The 24,268-nt window shown below is 42.0% G+C and overlaps 1 protein-coding gene across 2 annotated transcripts in view; it reads left to right on the top strand.

The window, feature by feature from the left end:
- Nucleotides 1-21,456, top strand: part of LOC128694127 (retinal homeobox protein Rx2-like) — a 169,387-nt gene extending 147,931 nt beyond the window's left edge. For both annotated transcript variants that reach the window (XM_070093599.1, XM_053784107.2), the window contains exons 3-5: nt 4,310-4,457; nt 16,967-17,134; nt 19,686-21,456. In XM_070093599.1, the coding sequence (XP_069949700.1) occupies nt 4,310-4,457; nt 16,967-17,134; nt 19,686-19,813 (444 nt within the window). In that variant the 3' untranslated portion in view covers nt 19,814-21,456. The remainder of the gene's footprint in view (nt 1-4,309; nt 4,458-16,966; nt 17,135-19,685) is intronic.
- The last annotated feature ends 2,812 nt before the right edge of the window (nt 21,457-24,268 follow it).

Genomic DNA, 24,268 nt, shown 5'->3' with positions numbered 1-24,268 from the left:
TCGAAAGTAAGAGAGAGAAAATAACAAAACAGTTCTTAAAATAACATAAAGCGCTTGTGAAGTAATGTAGAATTTTTTTTTCCGTGTGGTTGGTTACTTGCAGTGTGGCTTAATGCAAATAAGTAAAGTCCACACGTTCACTTGGTGCCAAAAACACCAATAGCGAAATCAGAAACAGATGTCGCATATTTCTTTCTCATCCTTCCCTTCTCTCTCTCTCTCTCTCTCTCTCCCATGCATCTCTCATTTCTCCTTCCTCTCTCATCTTCGTCTGTCTGCCCTTTCTACCCCCCTCCCTGTCATACTCTCCCCCTCCCTGTCATACTCTCCCCCTCCCTGTCATACTCTCCCCCTCCCTGTCATTCTCTCCCCCTCCCTGTCATGCTCTCCCCCCTCCCTGTCATGCTCTCCCCCTCTTTGTCATACTCTCCCCCTCCCTGTCATACTCTCCCCCTCCCTGTCATACTCTCCCCCTCCCTGTCATGCTCTCGCACATTTTCTTCCTTGTCTTTGCCCTTAAGTATCTATTTATACATCAGGTATGGTTATTTTTGCTCCATAATGCATTCAAAATATTTTGAGTCATAATCCAGTGGTTTAAAAGCTGCATCATCAATATATAAGTAATATATTGTCACTGTACCATATCCAGCTCTGATATCTTTCCTGCCCTGAACGAATCGCTAATTAAACGAACAATATTTTAAAGGAAATAGCACAAATAATTTGAATCGTGTCATCAATGACATTATTTCTCTCGTTTTAAACATTCTCATTATCCACTCGTCATTTTCCTGTCCTTCATGGCATGTGCCTTATTGTGTTATTTCAAGAATAAAGAGGCACAATACCATGACTGGAATAATACACGAATAACCGGCACATAGAACGAAACTTCTGGCGACGTTTCAGTCCATTTTGGATCATTCTGCTACGTGCGGTTTATTTTTATTCTCTAAACAAGACATCAGACATTATTATCTCCAAGTCTTTCACATTTTTGCTTTTGTTGCGCGAGATGATCCTCATGTGTTATATATCTAGTATTTCTTTTGAGTTCTTCATTCTTTCCGTACACGAGCAGTTGTAATGTTGTCAGTATTGAACAGCATGTTATCTTAACATGTTGTCAGTATTGAACAGCATGTTATCTTAGCATGTTGTCGGTATTGAACAGCATGTTATCTTAACATGTTGTCAGTATTGAACAGCATGTTATCTTAGCATGTTGTCGGTATTGAACAGCATGTTATCTTAGCATGTCAGTATTGAACAGCATGTTCTTAGCATGTCAGTATTGAACAGCATGTTATCTTAACATGTCAGTATTGAACAGCATGTTATCTTAGCATGTTGTCAGTATTGAACAGCATGTTATCTTAACATGTCAGTATTGAACAGTATGTTATCTTAGCATGTCAGTATTGAACAGCATGTTCTTAGCATGTTGTCAGTATTGAACAGCATGTTCTTAGCATGTTGTCAGTATTGAACAGCATGTTATCTTAGCATGTTGTCAGTATTGAACAGCATGTTATCTTAGCATGTTGTCAGTATTGAGCAGCATATTATCTTAGCATGCTATTATTGAACAGCATGTTATCTTAACATGTCAGTATTGAACAGCATGTTATCTTAGCATGTTGTCAGTATTGAACAGCATGTTATCTTAACATGTCAGTATTGAACAGCATGTTATCTTAACATGTCAGTATTGAACAGTATGTTATCTTAGCATGTCAGTATTGAACAGCATGTTATCTTAGCATGTTGTCAGTATTGAACAGCATGTTATCTTAACATGTCAGTATTGAACAGCATGTTATCTTAGCATGTCAGTATTGAACAGCATGTTATCTTAACATGTTGTCAGTATTGAACAGCATGTTATCTTAGCATGTTGTCGGTATTGAACAGCATGTTATCTTAGCATGTTGTCGGTATTGAACAGCATGTTATCTTAGCATGTTGTCAGTACTGAACAGCATGTTATCTTAGCATGTTGTCAGTATTGAACAGCATGTTATCTTAGCATGTTGTCAGTATTGAACAGCATGTTATCTTAGCATGTTGTCAGTATTGAACAGCATGTTATCTTAGCATGTTGTCAGTATTGAACAGCATATTATCTTAGCATGTTGTCAGTGTTGAACAGCATGTTATCTTAGCATGTCAGTATTAAACAGCATGTTATCTTAGCATGTCAGTATTGAACAGCATGTTATCTTAACATGTCAGTATTGAACAGCATGTTATCTTAACATGTCAGTATTGAACAGCATGTTATCTTAGCATGTCAGTATTGAACAGCATGTTATCTTAGCATGTCAGTATTGAACAGAATGTTATCTTAGCATGTCAGTATTGAACAGCATATCTTAGCATGTCAGTATTGAACAGCATGTTATCTTAACGTTGTCAGCATTGAACAGCATGTTATCTTAACATGTTGTCAGTATTGAACAGCATGTTATCTTAACATGTCAGTATTGAACAGCATGTTATCTTAACATGTCAGTATTGAACAGCATGTTATCTTAACATGTCAGTATTGAACAGCATGTTATCTTAGCATGTTGTCAGTATTGAACAGCATGTTATCTTAGCATGTTGTCAGTATTGAACAGCATGTTATCTTAGCATGTTGTCAGTATTGAACAGCATGTTATCTTAGCATGTTGTCAGTATTGAACAGCATGTTATCTTAGCATGTTGTCAGTATTGAACAGCATGTTATCTTAGCATGTTGTCAGTATTGAACAGCATTTTATCTTAGCATGTTGTCAGTATTGAACAGCATGTTATCTTCTATTATTCACGGGAAGACTTTGTTGATATATGCTTTCTTTTGTGTGATTTCCCCCGGTGAGACTTTCATGCAGTACTCGGAGGATTACAAACCTAAATCTTCACCCCTCCCCCCCCCAAAAAAAAAAAGTTTAAAAGCTTTAATAATCCCATTTATTATTATTATTATTATTATTATTATTATTATTATTATTATTATTGGAGCACTAAATCTGTAGGGGCCATACAGCACCCAGGGGAAGGGGAAATGTGAGGCAATCAGGTTCAATCCAAGGGGAGGGCAGGTTTAATTTCTTGGATCAGAAGCCTCTCAGTACATTGAACAGGCTACCTGGAGGTTGTTCCGGGGTCTCAACGCCCCCACGGCCTGGTCCATGACCAAGCCTCCCGATGGTACAAGGTCTGATCAACCAGGCTGTCAGTGCTGGCCCCACACAATCCAACATACGAACCATAACCCGGCTGGTCAGGTACTGACTTTGGGTATCTGTCCGGTAATTACATCGCATCTCCGCTTTTACTGTTTCCCTGTCCTGGGTACAACAAGCCTTACCATCGATATATACGACATATTTAATGAAAGTAGAGAGATTACAAGCAACTTGTGCTCGAATCTAACTTTATTATTTTTTAAATACACTACCTAACAGAATCCTTCATATGACTGAATGCAACCATATGACCTGTCTTTGTAATACTCACTTGTGCTTTATAGTAATCTGTTTACATTAATGTTTTATCACTGACTTCATCATTGCTTAGTTAATCTTAAGTTAATTTTAAGCCAGCCCGTAATGCTATGCATAGTATAAGTGGCTTTGGCATGCTGCTCTTATCTGTATTTTTTTGTACCTCTGTATGTGTGCTCAAATTTATAATAAAAAAAAAAAAAAAAAGGAAGTTCTATCTGAAGATCACTCTGACCTGTAGGTTACTCAGCGCTTCTGCCAATAAAATCTATACCAATCACCCACAAGAACATCCAAGGTTAAAATAAGCAAAAATAAAACTAGCTCTAGCAAAACCAAGTTAAAATAGTATTTGGTATAAACCTTGGTAATAAATACCGACAAGCTGGTTTAAGGTAAGAAATTCTTCGGATTTTTAACCCTGGAGGGTTAACCACCCAGGATAACCCAAGAAAGTCAGTGCGTCATCGAGGACTGTCTAACTTATTTCCATTGTGGTCCTCAATCTTGTCTCCCAGGATGCGACCCACACCAGTCGACTAACACCCAGGTACCTATTTGCTGCTAGGTGAACAAGAGAACAGGTGTAAGGAAACGTGTTGAAATGTTTCCACCCGCCGGGAATCGAACCCGGGCCCTCCGTGTGTGAAGCGAGAGCTTTAGCCACCAGGGCACTGGTTTAAAAGTCATCAAGGCCCCAGGACCGAAACGTTTTCCAATAAATGTCTTAATGTTTGCTTACGTGTTTTTCTAAACCAAAATAGTGTTTAAAATTATTAACAACACCTCTACAGAAGTGCTGTTGGTTACAGGTTTGGTTCCAGAACAGGAGAGCCAAGTTCAGACGGAACGAGCGGAGTGTCTTGGCCCAACGATCCTCATACAAGCCATCCAACACTACTCCCACTGTTGCTTCCCCCACGGGGCCCGTGGAGCAGCCTCTAGCTCCCAGACCCTCAGGTGAGTCACCCACAGCTTCCAGACCATCAGGTGAGTCCCTCGCAGCTTCCAGACTCTCAGGTAAGTGACCCACAGCTTCCAGACTCTCAGGCAAGTGACCCACAGCTTCCAGATTCTCAGGCAAGTGACCTACAGCTTCCAGACTCTCAAGTAAGTGACCCACAGCTTCCAGACCCTCAGGTGAGTCACCCACAGCTTCCAGACCCTCAGGTGAGTCACCCACAGCTTCCAGACCCTCAGGTGGGTCACCCACAGCTTCCAGACCATCAGGTGGGTCACCCACAGCTTCCAGACCATCAGGTGAGTCACCCACAGCTTCCAGACCCTAAAGTGAGTCACCCACAGCTTCCAGACCATCAGGCGAGTCACCCACAGCTTCCAGACCCTCAGGTGAGTCTCCCACAGCTTCCAGACCCTCAAGTGAGTCACCCACAGCTTACAGACCCTCAAGTGAGTCACCCACAGCTTCCAGACCATCAGGTGAGTCACCCACAGCTTCCAGACTCCTCAGGTGAGTAGTTCCCAACTTTCAGACTCTCACCTGAGTGACCTCTGCCTTCCTAGATACTCAGGCGAGCTGATTAATATTTGTCAGGCGCTGTATGATCCGTTTGAGTTTAGGACTTCAAGACATTCTGGGCTGTAACATTTTCCTGACATATAAGTTACACACACACACACACACATCACCTGGGACAGCAAGAATGAAGTAAATAAAATATGTACTCACCTCCCCCGGTGTAGCGAACATCACTGACCATAGACTAGTCATCCCTTCAGGCCACACAGTGGGATACATCACACCAACACTGTCAAAGGAGTATAAAATGGAAGCTTGTCAATTTTACTGCACTCTGATAGGACTGCTGATATGCTTGTCTTATAAACACTTCATATTGTAAATTGTACTTGATGATTGCTCAACTACGTAATCATTACATCAAACTTAAAATTCTTTCAACTTCATTGTTTTAAATTGTGTTAAATTGTAATACTGTATTCTTTATATACTATATAAAAACTAATTCTCTACCCAACTTACTAAAGCCGTATTGCCTAAACTAGTTGAATATTCAATTTTTCTTGTATTCACCGTAGCTCACCTAATGACCATATGTAAAATTACAGCACTGTTATTATCTTATTAATCTATGCCACTTTTTAATGGCTTTGGACATTACCCTTACTGGTTTTTTTAATTACTGCAAAGCACTAAACCCGTAGGGTCATATAGCACCTGGGAGGCATTCAAGTTCGATCCAAGGAAGGGTAGGATAAGTCCAGTTCCTTGGATCAAGAGTCCCTCACGGGCATCACGGTGTCCCCCCTTAAGGGGAAAAGGTTGGCCTTGTTTTTTTCATATACCGGTAGGCCTACTTTAGTACACCTCTGTTCTGTTAATTTTTGTGTGAATGAGTCCTCTGGGAACACCTGAAGTGGGTAGTTACCAGCTTCTCCAGATGTAATACCTTACAGTATAAGGTACCTTTACTACCACTGCTACTTCTACTACAAGCATTATTACTAATTCTGTTACTACTCTTACTACTGTAATTATTTCTAACACTATTACTATTTCTAACACTACAACTATTATTTCTAACACTACTACTACTATTATTTCTAATGCTACTACTACCGTTATTATTTCTAACACTACTAGTCCTGTTAAAATTTCTAACACTACTACTACTACGGTCTATTTCTAATACTACTACAGTACTATTATTTCTAACACTACTTTTACTATCATTTCTAACACTACTACTACTGTTATTATACCTAACACTACTGGAGTTTACCTGGAGAGAGTTCCGGGGGTCAACGCCCCCGCGGCCCGGTCTGTGACCAGGCCTCCTGGTGGATCAGAGCCTGATCAACCAGGCTGTTACTGCTGGCTGCACGCAAACCAACGTACGAGCCACAGCCCGGCTGGTCAGGAACCGACTTTAGGTGCTTGTCCAGTGCCAGCTTGAAGACTGCCAGGGGTCTGTTGGTAATCCCCCTTATGTATGCTGGGAGGCAGTTGAACAGTCTCGGGCCCCTGACACTTATTGTATGGTCTCTTAACGTGCTAGTGACACCCCTGCTTTTCATTGGGGGGATGTTGCATCGTCTGCCAAGTCTTTTGCTTTCGTAGTGAGTGATTTTCGTGTGCAAGTTCGGTACTAGTCCCTCTAGGATTTTCCAGGTGTATATAATCATGTATCTCTCCCGCCTGCGTTCCAGGGAATACAGGTTCAGGAACCTCAAGCGCTCCCAGTAATTGAGGTGTTTTATCTCCGTTATGCGCGCCGTGAATTATTACTATTACAATCAAGGGGGAAGCGCTAAACCCGGAGGATTATACAGCGCCTGGGGGGGGGATGTGGAAGGCATTCAGGCTTAATTTGGGGAACTGGAGCACAGATCCAATTCCCTAAATCAAGAGCCCCTCACCAACATCAAGGAACCTTCCTTGAGGGGCGCGCCGTGAAGGTTCTCTGTACATTTTCTAGGTCAGCAATTTCACCTGCCTTGAAAGGTGCTGTTAGTGTGCAGCAATATTCCAGCCTAGATAGAACAAGTGACCTGAAGAGTGTCATCATGGGCTTGGCATCCCTCGTTTTGAAGGTTCTCATTATCCATCCTGTCATTTTTCTAGCAGATGCGATTGATACAATGTTATGGTCCTTGAAGGTGAGATCCTCCGACATGATCACTCCCAGGTCTTTGACGATGGTGTTTCGCTCTATTTTGCGGCCAGAATTTTTGTACTCTGATGAAGATTTAATTTCCTCGTGTTTACCATATCTGAGTAATTGAAATTTCTCATCGTTGAACTACTGCTATTATACCTAATACTACTGCTGTTATTATACCTAACATTACTACTGTTATTATACCTAACACTACTACTGTTATTATACCCAACACTACTACTGTTGTTATACCCAACACTACTACTGTTGTTATACCCAACACTACTACTGTTGTTATACCCAACACTACTACTGTTGTTATACCCAACACTACTACTGTTGTTATACCCAACACTACTACTGTTGTTATACCCAACACTACTACTGTTGTTATACCCAACACTACTACTGTTGTTATACCCAACACTACTACTGTTGTTATACCCAACACTACTACTGTTGTTATACCCAACACTACTACTGTTGTTATACCCAACACTACTACTGTTGTTATACCCAACACTACTACTGTTGTTATACCCAACACTACTACTGTTGTTATACCCAACACTACTACTGTTGTTATACCCAACACTACTACTGTTGTTATACCCAACACTACTACTGTTGTTATACCCAACACTACTACTGTTGTTATACCCAACACTACTACTGTTGTTATACCCAACACTACTACTGTTGTTATACCCAACACTACTACTGTTGTTATACCCAACACTACTACTGTTGTTATACCCAACACTACTACTGTTGTTATACCCAACACTACTACTGTTGTTATACCCAACACTACTACTGTTGTTATACCCAACACTACTACTGTTGTTATACCCAACACTACTACTGTTGTTATACCCAACACTACTACTGTTGTTATACCCAACACTACTACTGTTGTTATACCCAACACTACTACTGTTGTTATACCCAACACTACTACTGTTGTTATACCCAACACTACTACTGTTGTTATACCCAACACTACTACTGTTGTTATACCCAACACTACTACTGTTGTTATACCCAACACTACTACTGTTGTTATACCCAACACTACTACTGTTGTTATACCCAACACTACTACTGTTGTTATACCCAACACTACTACTGTTGTTATACCCAACACTACTACTGTTGTTATACCCAACACTACTACTGTTGTTATACCCAACACTACTACTGTTGTTATACCCAACACTACTACTGTTGTTATACCCAACACTACTACTGTTGTTATACCCAACACTACTACTGTTGTTATACCCAACACTACTACTGTTGTTATACCCAACACTACTACTGTTGTTATACCCAACACTACTACTGTTGTTATACCCAACACTACTACTGTTGTTATACCCAACACTACTACTGTTGTTATACCCAACACTACTACTGTTGTTATACCCAACACTACTACTGTTGTTATACCCAACACTACTACTGTTGTTATACCCAACACTACTACTGTTGTTATACCCAACACTACTACTGTTGTTATACCCAACACTACTACTGTTGTTATACCCAACACTACTACTGTTGTTATACCCAACACTACTACTGTTGTTATACCCAACACTACTACTGTTGTTATACCCAACACTACTACTGTTGTTATACCCAACACTACTACTGTTGTTATACCCAACACTACTACTGTTGTTATACCCAACACTACTACTGTTGTTATACCCAACACTACTACTGTTGTTATACCCAACACTACTACTGTTGTTATACCCAACACTACTACTGTTGTTATACCCAACACTACTACTGTTGTTATACCCAACACTACTACTGTTGTTATACCCAACACTACTACTGTTGTTATACCCAACACTACTACTGTTGTTATACCCAACACTACTACTGTTGTTATACCCAACACTACTACTGTTGTTATACCTAACACTACTACTGTTGTTATACCCAACACTACTACTGTTGTTATACCTAACACTACTACTGTTGTTATACCCAACACTACTACTGTTGTTATACCTAACACTACTACTGTTGTTATACCTAACACTACTACTGTTGTTATACCTAACACTACTACTGTTGTTATACCTAACACTACTACTGTTATACCTAACACTACTATTCTTGTTATACCTAACACTACTATTCTTGTTATACCTAACATTACTACTGTTGTTATACCTAACACTACTACTGTTGTTATACCTAACACTACTACTGTTATACCTAACACTACTACTGTTATTATACCTAACACTACTATTCTTGTTATACCTAACACTACTATTCTTGTTATACCTAACACTACTATTCTTGTTATACCTAACACTACTACTGTTGTTATACCTAACACTACTACTGTTGTTATACCTAACACTACTACTGCTGTTATACCTAACACTACTACTGTTATTATACCTAACACTACTACTGTTATTATACCTAACACTACTACTGTTGACTGTTGTTATACCTTACACTACTACTACTACTGTTATGAATACACAACACAAGCAATACTAGTGTCATACACAGGACCATGTAAATAATACAGGTATATTATTATTATTATAATCAAAAAGAAGCGCTAAGCCACAAGGACTATACAGCGCTGCAGGGCAGGAAGGAAGCGAGGGCATCAGGTGGCAAAAGGGAGATGGATGAGCAACAGGTTACGGATAACAGCGGGGCAGTGGATGGTGAAAGGGTAAAGGGCAGCAAGAGACTGAACCAGAAAGGGCTGAGGGGAGTGCGAAAAGTATCATCAGAGTTTGTGGAGTAAATCAGTCGTTGTCAAGAAGTCAATGAGAGAGTCAGGATTAAAGGAGGGTCCATCAGCAAGAAGGGAAGGTAAAGAGAGAGTAGGAGAACGAAGACGACGTTGGAGGTAAATTCTGCGTGCTCGTTGATAGAGAGGGCAGTCTAACAGAATGTGGCTAATCGATACTGGAACTTGACACTGCTCACAGAGAGGAACAGGGTGCCTCTCCATGAGATACCCATGAGTAAGACGAGTGTGGCCAATGCGAAGGCGGGAGAGAGTGGTCTCCCAACCTCGGCACTGATGACAAGAAGACGGCCAGTAACCTATGCTCGGTTTAATAGAATGAAGTTTGTTACCGAGCAGAGTTGACCAACGTTGTTGCCAACGGGTGCGAAGGTGGGTAGCTATTGCAGCAAAATAGTCCAGAAATGGAACACCTCGATAGGAAATTGGTAGGTCATATACTGCTGACCGCGCAGCAGTGTCTGCCTGTTCATTGCCCTGTACGTCGACATGACCAGGGACCCAACAAAAAACAATATCTTTATGTTTGGTAGAGATACGGCGTAGCCAAAGTTGGATACGGAGAACTAGGGGATGAGATGTATCAAATTTTCGTATAGCCTGTAGAGCACTAAGGGAGTCTGAGACTACTACAAATGATGACACAGGCATAGATGCGATACGAATAAGTGCTGCAAGAATGGCATACAGTTCAGCAGTAAAAATGCTAGCTGAAGATAGTAAATGCCCTCGTACGACGCTGTCCGGAAACACTGCTGCGAATCCGACGCCGTCTGAAGACTTAGAGCCATCTGTGTACACAGCGGTGGCATGAGAATGAGAGTGGAAGTGATCAAGAAAAAGAGAGCGGGAAGCCACCGTAGGCAGTTGAGCTTTCGAGCAAGGGAGTGAGAAAGAACAGACCCGAACAGCTGGAACTTCCCAGGGGGGTAGGGAAAAGTGAGATGCTACATGAACATATAAAGGTGGTAACTGAAGGGAAGACAAGAGTGAAAGTAGGCGAAGAGAAAAGGGACGGAGCAAACAGGGGCGGCGAACGAATAAAGAATGTCTACTAATATCGGTGACCATTCTATAAATGGAAGGATTGTGTAGATCGTGAGAGCGTACATAGTAACGAAGGCAATGGGCATCACGGCGATCAGACAAGGATGGAACATTTGCTTCTGTATAGAGGCTCTCAACAGGGGAAGAGCGAAAAGCACCAAGGCACAAACGTAAGCCTTGGTGATGGATAGAGTTAAGGCTAGAGAGAGTAGCAGGAGAGGCCGCGGAATAAATCTGGTCACCATAATCGAGTTTCGATAAAACGAGGGCTGAATGTAGGCGAAGCAGAGTTCGACGATCAGCTCCCCAGGAAAGATGAGCAAGGGTTTTAAGAAGGTTTAGCCGGCTGTGACAAGTTGCCTTCAGAGAGGTAATGTGAGGTTTCCAGGTTAACCGACGGTCAAAGAGAAGGCCTAGAAACCTGACTGTATCACGTTCGGGGATACGGGAGCCATAGAGATACAAAGGATGATCGGAGATAACAGAGCGTCTAGTGAAAGTAATTTGGTGAGTTTTGGTACTTGAAAATTTAAACCCATGTGTGGTGGCCCAAGTGGAAACACGGTCGACCGCATGCTGGAGAGAAACTGCAATAAGGTGACAGTCAGCGCCTGCACAAGCAATAGCGAAGTCATCAACATAGAGTGATGACCAAATATTGGGTGGAAGAACAGAGGCCAAATCATTTATAGCAAGGAGAAAAAGTGTTGTGCTTAGAACACATCCCTGAGGGACACCTTCAGCTTGGACGAAGTCCGGGGAAAGAACATTATTGACTCGAACACGGAAATGTCTGTCAGTTAAAAAGTTCTTAAGGAAGGATGGTAGATTGCCTCGGAGGCCTAAGGAATGGGCCTGGGCCAAAATATTATACCTCCAAGTTGTGTCATATGCCTTCTCAAGGTCAAAAAATATGGCAATAACTGAGTGATTATTCGCAAAGGCATTACGAACATACGTATCCAAGCGTAGTAAGGGGTCTATGGTAGAACGACCCTTACGAAAGCCATATTGACTAGCGGAGAGACTGTTGTGAGTCTCTAAATACCACATTAAACGTCGATTTACGAGGCGTTCCATCACTTTGCAAACTGCACTTGTAAGAGCGATGGGGCGATAGTGGGAGGCATCATGTCCTGTAGTACCCGGTTTGCGGAAAGGGAGAACAATGGCAGATTTCCACAGCTGGGGAAGAACTCCTTGTGCCCAAATAAGATTGAAGAGGTGTAAGAGGACTACAAGGGCTGACCGATGTAAATGTTGTAACATACGAATATGAATGTCATCAGGCCCAGCTGCCGATGATCGGCAAGCTGAGAGCGTTGCCTCCAGTTCTTGAAGTGTAAAAGGCACATTATACTGTTCTTCTCCGAGAGAAGAAAAGTCCAAGGGTACTAACTCTCTGGCAGACTTTGAGGAAAGAAACGAGGGGCATAGATGGAGCCCTCGGGAAATACGGACCAGATGTGTGCCAAGTTCAATGGCAACGTCGAGAGGGTTTGCTATATCAACACCAGTGACCCGTAGAACAGGAGCCGGGTCAGGAGAGTATTTACCACTCAATTTCCTCACTTTTTTCCAGACTGCACTCATAGAAGAAGCAGAGGTGATGGTGGAAACATAGTCTCGCCAACAAGTGCGTTTAGCTTCACGGATGACACGGCGAGCGATCGCACGCTTCTGCTTAAAATCAACAAGTCTCTCAGCGGTTCTATTGTACCGGTACCTGCCCCATGCAGCACGTTTCAAACGTACTGCACGAGCACAAGCAGGAGACCACCAAGGCACGCACTTCTGAGAATGCCTGCCTGAGGTTTGGGGTATAGAATGAGAAGCTGCGGTATAAACTGATGTCGAGAAGATGTGTAGGAGCTCATCAATGGAGGATGAAGAAGGAACCTCACTAAAAGCAGTGAGGTGTGAGTAAAGATCCCAATTTGCCCGATCAAATTGCCAGCGAGGGCTACGGGAAGGTGGTGAATAGGAAGGAGAAGTAAGAATGATCGGAAAATGATCGCTGTCATGTAAGTCTGGTAGAACAGACCAGGTGAAGTCTAGTGCAGTGGAGGAAGAGCAGACTGATAGATCGATGCAAGAGAGAGTATGAGTACGAGGATCAAAATGGGTGGGAGTACCCGTATTTAAAACATGGAGGGGGTGAGAGGCAAGAAAAGCCTCCAACTGAATGCCACGTGAGTCACAATGAGACCCCCCCCAGAGGAAATGGTGGGCATTAAAATCACCAAGTAACAGAAGTGGTGGTGGTAAGGATGAAACAAGAAAGGCAAAGTCTGGGATAGAAAATGCTCGAGAAGGAGAGAGATATAAAGAACATATTGTAAACCACTTATTCAAGTGGATACGGGCTGCAGTGTAATGCAGCGAGGTATGGACAAATAGTTGACAGTACGGAATATCATTGCGTAGAAGAAGGGCACTTTCATTAAAGGTCCCATCTGAGAAAGGATCCGAAGAATACAATAAATTATAGCCTGAGATAGGTTGGAAAACAGCCGAGTGTAATTTTGGTTCTTGTAAGCAAGCACCAACAGGGGAAAACCTGGAAAGCAACATCTGAAGCTCACCCCGATTACCCCTGAGGCCGCGGATATTCCACTGTAAATAGGCCATGATTGGCGATGAAGAAAATATCAGGAATCTGTAGGTAAAGGCACCTACGGACTAGAGGGGTTAGAAAAGTCAACGTGTGGTGGCATTGGAAGATGTTCAAGTAGCGAAGGAACGGAGCGTTGCGAAGAATGGGGTTGTGAAGATGGAGGAGAGGGAAGAGAAGGAACAGGAAGTGAATCAGTGTCCATTGAAGGTTTAGTCTCTGCAATATATTCTGAAATGGCTTCAAGTGTTTCTGAATTCAAAGATGTATGGGAAACCATATTGGAGATAGGAGGAGGAGGGTGAGTAAAGATTGGGACAGTAATGGACTGTACCAAAGTAGAGGGGGAGGGAAAAGTGTAAGGGACTGGAGATGAAGTGTGGGGGGGGACAGAAGAGGTAGAAACCTGGGAGGTGACAGAAGAGGGAGAAACTTGGGAGGGGACGGGGGTGGAAGGCATAGTACGAGGAGGAGGGTGAATCTCCACACTTGTAATAGAGCCAGAGAGAGGGGAAGAACTAGGTACAGAGACTGGAAAGGTAACGTGTGGAGGTGGAAGAAGGGAAGGAAGGGGCAAAGAAGATTTGAGCAATGTGGATTTTTTGGACTTCTGAGTAGAGGGGCGATTGGTATTAGGTGTCGTACGAGGTCTTGTCGATACTGGGGCTTGTGAGGAAGGACGCGAAGATGCGAGAACAGACTGAGTTGTAGTCGGGACGTCAGAGCCAAGGACAGCAAAAGGATTAGATGCCGTAATGGCTATGGGAGGGGTAACAACAGAGGAGGCTGCAGAAGATGGGACCCCAGAAGTGGGGGGATGTTTGGAAACACGAGAATAAGAAACACGGGGTAGTCTCCCTTGGAGGCGGAGATGAGTAACTGCCATAGCATAAGGGAGACCTTCTGCCTCTTTGAGGCAACGGATTTCACGTTCATTTAAGTAGACCTGGCAACGGCGGGAGTACGAAGGGTGAGCTTCATTACAATTAAGGCAAGATGGAGGTTGACTGCAAGATGTATTAGAATGGTTGTCGGCACCACAGACTGGGCATTCGGCCATAGATCTGCAATATTTCGCTGGGTGACCAAAACGCCAGCAATTTCTACATTGTTGCGGTGTAGGTATCACCTTTCGAACTTGTAACCGATGTCCCGCGACATATACAGAGGACGGGAGTTCTCGGCTGTCAAAAGTTAAACGAGCCACATTGCAAGGGTAACGTCTCCGCCCCCGGGCAGGAAGGACATAAGTGTCTACTTTGAGGATTGGGAGATCCTGGAGTTCCAGCTGTTCAAAAATGTCATTGCCACATGACTGGAAATTCTGTTGGACTATGGTATGGGGCAGAATGACAGTACCACTACAAGAATTGAGAGAAAGATGTTTTTCAATAGTGATAGGAGTAGTATCGATATTCGAAAGGAGAGAAAGATCATGAGCTTGGGTAGCATTCTGGACAGTGACGATGCGCGTACCGCTCTTGAGAGCGTGAAATGAAATATCTCTGCCAACATGACGCAGGAGCGCTTTGGCAATACTATGGTCAGAAAGGTAGGCAGAAGAAGAAGTTGGTCTTAAAGTAAAGAATTTAGTCCATTGTGTGGTCCGAAATTGAGCGTGGAGAGGGAGTGCTTGACGTGTCGGTCGTTTCCGAGTAGAATGGGAAGGTAACGACGGAGCATCATCAGGAGATTGACGTTGGCGTTTAGGAGTAGGACCGGAGTTGGTCCGGCATGAAATGGGTGGGCGATTCGAAAATTGCCGTACCGTAGAGGGAGAAGCCGGAAGCATAGTCAAAGGAGAGCGGAGTTCAGACAAATCGAAGGAGTCAGTCGAAGCCCCGGTACCTGAAGCGGGTGAGGAAACAGCACCAGCAAGAGGTACAGGGGCATCAGGAGTGTCCGAAGAGTGGTCTAAACACAAGGCAGGGTCAGAATGGGGTGCGGTATCAAGAAGGGGCCCGGGGGTAGTGGTTTCATGGACTAGGGCTGCCATGGTTAGGTTACTCCTTTGCTTTTTGTTTTTAAGAAAAAAAAAGAAAGAAGAAAAGAAAATAAAAACAAAAAAAAGAATAAAAAAAGGGGGGAGCGGGGAGGAATAGTTCCCAGGAGGAATGAAAGGGCCGGAAATCTCCCTCCGCGCCCAAGAGGACTCGACACCGCTAGTAGCGCAGATGCAGCATGGAACCCGTGCCATACCCTACCCTTCATGCCAGTAAACCAGCAATCCGGGATAGCAACCTCACATCTGCCGAGCTACCTCGGTGGACAAAAGAGAGGGCGGCCGGATATCCGCCACAAAGCATACCTCCTTCAGCCACCACCCCCGGAATCCGAAAGGTGGCTTCCAGAGATACACCCGTCGCCCAAAAGACACCCAAAGCTACTCCGGGATACCGGAGAGGGATCGGGACATCCCTAGGCAATCCAGATTCCACGGCAAACTACGCCACCGCCAAGAAACCTCAACGGAATGGGATCGACCCCGGTGTCCTTTCCCCTACCTAGGAACTAGCGCGCCTGTGGGAGAAATCACGAAGGCTAAAAAGAGGAAGGGCAAAAGGGAGGGGTGAGGAGGAGGAGGAGGAATGGAAAAAGGGGAGGATGGGGAGGATGGGATAGGGGAGGGGAGAATGGGGGGTAATTAGGTTCGGTCTGAGGAAGAAGACCGACAGGGCTAATTCCTCAGACCAAGAGCCTCTTCACCACGCCAAGGAGCCCCCCTTGAAGAGGAATACAGGTATAACACGTATCACAGGTATAATTAACAAGTACGTATATCACACGCTTGATATTCTTGAAAGGTGCCCGACTAGTGATCAAGGAGACGAAACATAACTCAGATGCCTGGAACTTGCCCTGAGCTGCACACAAAATACTAGAACAATCAACAGAATCAGGGATCTTTCAGCTTAACAAAATCTTAAACGTACCTCTATTACAAAAAACAGAAACTGTTCACCAATGATTCACATGCACACACAAAACACAGTAGGCCTCCCTGGCCACACACAAGGTGCAGTAGTGCTCCCTGACCACTCATTGTCCACAATAGACCTGCAGTATTTCCTAGTCAGTCACTACCCACACCTTGATCTCGCTTGTATAATAAATAATTGTATCATGTACAGTACTTGTAGAAATATTAAAAGAAAACATTTTGTAATGATTTAAAAAAATGCCTGTTATACAGGCAAAACGTTCCAGCAAAAATTTTGGTCTGCATTTGTCTTATTTCAACTTCCTTGGATCTAGAGCCCTTTGCCGTATCTTGAAGGAAGATGAAATAAAGACACGCACCAACCCCAAAATCATGAGCAGCATAATGACCATAAACCACATTTATTATTATTTCCACATTCAACAGGAAGCAGCAGCATGGGTATGTGTGATTATGGTGGCTATGGCAGCATGGGTGTGGGCGTGGGGGCGTGGAAGGGGTCCGGCGGAGGTGTGGGAAGTGCCACTCCTCCGTACCTCTCTCATTTCACCCCCACTAGCTCCCCAACCCCAATGTGCACTTCTCTACCTCCAGGTTAGTTTATTCTCTAAGACCCTGTCCTGACGGATAATAGTCTTCGCAATTGTAATACTGCACCATGAAAGCTAATCCATTCCTCCCCAAAATGCTTAATACCATGAAAGCTAATCCATTCCTCCAAAAAAGATATAAATCTTCATCTCAGTCTCCACTGCTTTGATAGCTAATCCTTCACCACCAAAAATGTGAAGGTTGTTTGTTATTCTCCACCACTACCACCAAAAGCTAATTCCTATCTATCATCACTATATAATCTACTAATCATTCCCTGTCTCAACCACTAAGAAAGCTAATCATTTTTTCTTCACCCCCCCAACCCCCTGGAAAAGATTCTGACCTGATTAGGCAGGCTGTGATAGCTATGAATTCCTGTGGGCTGCTAGCACCAACAGCCTAGCTTACCAGGTAGTCAGTGAGGAAGCCTTGTTTGAGGCTAGGTTGTGAGGGCTAATATTTGAACCCTTGAAACAGGTACCAGGTATGTCACATAGATATGAGTGAACATATCCTCATGATTCACATGGACAGGAGTGAACTCCTTCATGATTCACATGGACAGGAGTGAACATCATGATTAACATGGACAGGAGTGAACCCCATAATTCACATGGACAGGAGTGAACTCCACGATTCACATGGACAGGAGTGAACCCCATGATTCACATGGACAGGAGTGAACCCCATGATTCACATGGACAGGAGTGAACCCCATGATTCACATGGACAGGAGTGAACCCCATGATTCACATGGACAGGAGTGAACCCCATGATTCACATGGACAGGAGTGAACCCCGTGATTCACATGGACAGGAGTGAACCCCATGATTCACATGGACAGGAGTGAACTCCATGATTCACATGGACAGGAGTGAACTCCATGATTCACATGGACAGGAGTGAACTCCATGATTCATATGGACAGGAGTGAACACCATGATTCACATGGACAGGAGTGAACACCATGATTCACATGGACAGGAGTGAACACCATGATTCACATGGACAGGAATGAACATCTTCATGATTCACATGAATAGAAGTCAACATCTTCATGATTCACAGACAGGAGTGAGCACCATGATTCATATGGACAGGAACCCCATCAAGAAGCTTTTCAGTCTCTGGTACACAGCGTCCCGTGTGTGAACTTTTCCTCTGCTAACATCAGCTCCAGCCCATGGTCTTGGCTGAGGGTCTGGTTGTGACCAGGATGGCTATCTTAGTGCTTCATGCATAGCTCCTATGAGCTTCCTGTTTTGAGCTGGTATGCCTTAGAGGACTCAAACCTTGCTCCCACATGGTACCTTTCTTTCACAAGTCATGCAGAGGTCTTTCTTGCTCTTCCTGGATAATGGCCAGCCACATTCTGGCCATTATCCAGGTAATGGCCAGAATGGTAAATTTCCTCCAGATATAAAAAAAATGGGGATAGTTAAGCACATTATATGGGTTTACAGAAGCTATTTGGAGGAACCTTTGAATCAAATGAGTATTTCCCTCCAGTTTGACTGAGCATGAACACAATAGAGGCAATGTTTCTATAATGGCTTCACCAAAAATTCCAGTAGTCCTGGTAGGGTTTTTAAGGTGATGTTCAGTCACATATATCCCATGTCATATTTCATCTCAACAGGACTGTAAACTCAATAACCACATGGCATTGCATATCTGACCACATTAATCCTTGGGGGGGACTTACCCAGAACATTAAATAGCTTATAATAAGGTAACTTTTCTTCATACAGTATATGGCCAACATTCTGGCTCCTCAGATTGTCTAGGAGTTCCTCAAGGTAACTCTTTGGACTGTGGGGTTATATATCTGCAGATTTCACATCAGTGATGAGTAAGACATGTGCAACAGTTGGGTATCTTTAACAATAGATACCCAGCTGTTGCAAGTGTTTTATTCATCAACTTGTTGGCATTTTATACCATTTTCAACATACAGATTCCCTATCACTAAGGGGGCATATTTCAGTAATAGATTTTTATTCTTGCCGTGTGGGGTAGGTTTCATGGACAGCTATCTGTTAGCTTTAAGGAGGTTCACACTTATCCTCAAGATGTGCAGTTTGGCAACACGTTGACTTTTAAACAAAAGGTAGAATTTGTCACCTTGTGGATATATTATCTATAGTCATGGCATGGTATACTCTATATAATATAAAAAGGAGGAAATACTGTAACAAGTTCATGCATTTGGATGGGATTTTCACTTAGTCTACTGTAGTTGGTTCCCCAGATTCAGGTATTAGTGTGTTTACATGTGTATTATAAATCATCTGATATTTAATTATCATAATCAGTACCAGTGTATATTTTTGGAGGAATATTCCACAAATAAATATTTAGACAAACAGAAAATATTCAATTCAAAACAAAACTTCCATGTTGATGATAATGAATATTTTTTACTGTACATTATTCAAATACTTTGTCCATTTATAATTTATTTCATAAATTATTTATTTAAATATGATTAAACTGTTTACAAACAGTTAACTTATTTAATTTGGATTAACTATCTTTCCTCTTCTGCAGGGCTGAGTGGGACCTATGGTGGGGGAGTAGGTGGGGCAGGCCAAATGGGAGGAGCATACATGGGTTCCTCACTGGCTAACCTACGTCTGCGTGCCCACGAGTACTCCCTCCACCAGGGGCAAGTGTGATCCCCTTTCTCCGTCCTAATTCCATCCTTACTATATATAGTGACAGTGTGTATGGTGCCAAATAAACTGGAAGCTGTGCAGTTTCTAGTGGCAGGTATAATGAGAAAGAACTTTTGTGTTCCTTAGAGTGGCATTGGAGGCAACAGAGGAGTCAGAAGTCTTAATGTGTGAGCAACACCACATAAGACATCTGTCTTGGATACATCTCTTCTTTGACCATTACATCATTAATGATCTTGGCAAAGTCATCTGCAACTACATATATATATTTAAATACATTGAAGACAGCCAGAATTTTCATCGCAAGAAAAAAATATTGTATACTGTATGTAAATGCTGATGGCTGTGTTCCTGGCTAATCAAAGAATTGCATCTAAACAAGAGCACAGCACCATTTTCCAATCAGTGGGCTATCTCCCCAACTATTGAGTGCTGAAATATATGAAGTGATCGAATTGTGCTCAAAGTTATTTAATGACTTTTCACAAGTCGCTCATGACAACGACATATCAGAGGTAATTTAATAAGTAAGAGTTGTGTGGCAAGACACTAAGACAAAACAACTTGCAGATGAGAAGCTGAAGGTAATCTTTGGCTCTAGCCCTATGAAGAGTTGAAAATGGGCATTACTCTCCTGATGCAGTATTGAATAAAGTGAATCCAATAATTTATCAAACTGGTCACCTATTACAGTTCGAATGTGATGCAAATTAGACATTCACAGTGTTCATAGTGGAAAAAATGGTATTACACACCTGTATAGCAACTCATTATGGTTTGAAAATTTAAAATGTATCTTGTAAATATGGACATAATTTTTAATACAGGATATCTCAGGCGGTTCTCTGGTCCCTTCTTTAATGTGATACAAACAGCACCTGAAGCTACCATACTTTACTTCCAAGATTGATGCAAACAGATTTTCAACATTCACACAGTTAAATGCCTTATAAACATTCACTAGTACATAGTGCTGGACAGCTTTCATAGGAATAGTCTTAAATTCACATGTGGGGACAGGTTCCTAGGCCCTGCTTCAGTGGATGGTAAAGCTGTGAACAAATCCTTGACTGTGAAGGGCTCAGTCCTTGCTTCAAGGGTAACAACTGCATGATTGTTTAATCTCCATCTTCAAGGTCATTTAAAGGAAGTTCTGTGCTTTCATAGATACCATCATCAAACTCAATAATATTGACAAAGCAATCTACACTGTTTTTGTCTCCAGAAAAAATCACGTCTTGAAATTTAGCTGATATGTATCTTAAACATCATGTACTTAACTATATGGTATGCATATGGTGGGCTTCAGGTGCATCATGCATAATTGTGAGCGAGTGCAAAAGACCCTTTAGTGAACGATTATCATTCACACCCTTCCCACATGTGAACCACAGTTAAGTACCTTGTTTACTGCCTTGGCAAGTCACTGCTAGAGTGAATCAGTACTTTGTTTACTGCCTTGGCGAGTCATTGCTAGGGTGACTGACTCATTACATTACCATCAGTCAGGTCAGTCACTCAAGCGAGACACTGCTGTCTGACTGACTCACTGTGGGTATAACACAGTTTACGGTAGTTTTTTACATGAGCAGCTTAATGTATCATTAGTATGTCAGAATCAAAATGTATATGTAAAATATTTTGTTTAATGGTCACATTTTCATAAGGAATGAAAATATTTCTTACTGGAGGTTATATAAATAATATATTGTGAACCACAAATTATTTTCTTTAACCTGTATTGGAAGACATTATCATCATCAAATCATTAAATTTTTATTATAGCAATTAGATATACATACTATAATAATGTGTTTTTAATCACAAGATCACCATCATTAGCATCTGGATTCTGGACCCAAAATTCACCATCATCACTGTCTTAATGACTATGATATCACAGCCACACCATGACAGTAAAATCTCACTGTATGGTTCCTGACTACGAACCTACTATCTCTCTCTGTGTGCACAAGTGCATGCATGTTCATGTATATTCACACGCATTTTTAACACCCACATTGCAGGAGAGTAGTATCTCCCTGGATGTTTCCTGTCTACCAACTTATTACCTGGTGTGTGTATATTTTACAGTCCTAACAGGACAGTAGCACCTCTGGATAGTTTCTGCCAACTTACTACCCATGATATGCAGTACTCTCTGAAGGTAGGTGAGTGAGGACATTGAAACTCCAGGCTTATCATCAGAATAGGCCCATAAAAATTCAGGCAAACTGTTTTTAGACATTTTGAAGTACTGTACAATATCTCAAAATAAAAATATACATATTATGCTGAAATATGGTACAGTACTGACAAGATCTCTATTCAGCCCTGGGCAGGTGTATTCACACAATTAGGACAGTATGTTTCAGTTTTTGAACTGTAGTATCAGCAAGTCTCTGGCAAGACAGATTGTGTGGATGATGATGAAAGTGTTTCTTCTTTTTCAGGTCACCCTGCCTTGGTGGAAAACTGCCACTGTGTTAAAAGAAAAAATACTCTACCTGGCTGCTTAATGTCTACCAACTTAGTGTACCTGGTGTGCATGTTTCACACTTTAGGACAGTAATACTCTACCTAGATGGATACTGTCTACCAACCTAGTGCATACTTGGTGTGTGTGTGTGTACTCACCTATTTGTACTCACCTATTTGTGGTTGCAGGGGTCGAGTCCTAGCTCCTGGCCCCGCCTCTTCACCGGTTGCTACTAGGCCCTCTCTCTCCCCGCTCCATGAGCTTTATCAAACCTCGTCTTAAAACTGTGTATGGTTCCTGCCTCCACTACGTCATTTTCTAGGCTATTCCACTGCCTTACAACTCTATGACTGAAGAAATACTTCCTACTATCTCTCTGACTCATTTGTGACTCATTTGTGTGTGTGTGTGTGTGTGTGTACTCACCTATTTGTACTCGCCTATTTGTGGTTGCAGGGGTCGAGTCACAGCTCCTGTGTGTGTGTGTGTGTGTGTGTGTGTGTGTGTTTTTGTTTTTCACACTTATATGACAGGACAACACTAGCTCCTTGAATGGCTGCTATCTGCCAATTTACTACCTGGTGTGTGGCTTTCACATTCATAGGAAAGAATGCTAATACCTTCCTGGATGGTTGCTGTCTACCTTCCTGAGAGTAACATTGGTAGGAAATGTAAATTTTGGATAAAAATACTAAATTCAAATATTTTGGTACAGTATATGAATGTATTTTTAAATATAAATACAGTAACTATTTATCTTGAAACTTAAAATTAACCCATTTATTAGACAGAGAGTAACATTGTAATAAAAATGACACTTAAAATTGAATAACTGAATCACAAAGTAAATGATGTAAAAAAAAACTTAATTTAACAAAATAGGTGGCTGGACAATTTCCAAGCACTGTCACTTAAATTTAGAACTAACTGTCGTTGTTAACATCCGCTGAGTAAGTTTATTTCGCATTTAAAGGACGAAGTTCATCAACTTCAGAAGTGTCAGTTATTGGTGTGATTATGAAAAGAATCTAGTCATTTCATTTAATGGACAATTGATTTTAATAACCCCCCTCCTATTAGTCTGCTAAATCACTGTATTTACTGTATGTATTAATTTTTGGCACTAATACTATCTTGTTTACCAATGACTTCCTCTGGCGAGAATATGAAGACTAGTATTAAGTTTAAATAAGATTGTAATCAAGTTAACCACTATTATTTTGTCTACTTTTAAGTAGTTATTATGTACTATTATCTTGTCTAGTTTTTGGTAGTTACTGTGTACTAGGATCAGTCTGCCCGAAATGCTCCGGCATGATAGTGGCTTTCTTTGTACTTAAACCAAAATAGGTTTGAACATTAAAATGGTATAAAATACCGACACGTTGTTAGGTAAGACACATGTGCAACAGTTAGGTATCTTTATTTTGAAACGTTTTGCCTACACAGTAGGCGAAACTTCTACTAGTGAGAATGGCTGGATTTGAGAGGGACATGACCTTCCCACGACTACATTCTTACCTCTACCAGTGGTCTACATCTCACCTCCTGGGGGATATAAGGCTCCATCCTGTGACTTCAACTCCATATTGTTTCAGACTATGGAACAATACTCTTCTCCTGACTGAGGGACTGACCACCTCAAAACTTCAAGGGTAATGGACTGATTACATCATCTTCAAGTCTCTTCTGCTTCTATCAACTTTTCTGTACTCGACTGAAGAAGCCTACTGTGTAGGCGAAACGTTTCAAAATAAAGATACCTAACTGTTGCACATGTGTCTTACCTAACAAAATAGGTTTGTTAAGTAAAAATGCTAAAAATTTCACAAAGCCACTGTATTGTGTCAGCAAGCCATTATGGTCATGTTAGAGTATGCATTCTCCTATATTTAGAAACAAATACAGAATCGTACAATGAATTTTAAAGACACACACTGCCTTGATCCACTTTTACACATATATACACACACACG

Source organism: Cherax quadricarinatus, chromosome 43 (genome assembly GCF_038502225.1).
Source record: "Cherax quadricarinatus isolate ZL_2023a chromosome 43, ASM3850222v1, whole genome shotgun sequence".
NCBI classification, from domain to species: domain Eukaryota; kingdom Metazoa; phylum Arthropoda; class Malacostraca; order Decapoda; family Parastacidae; genus Cherax; species Cherax quadricarinatus.
This window is presented reverse-complemented; position numbering and strand designations above follow the sequence as displayed.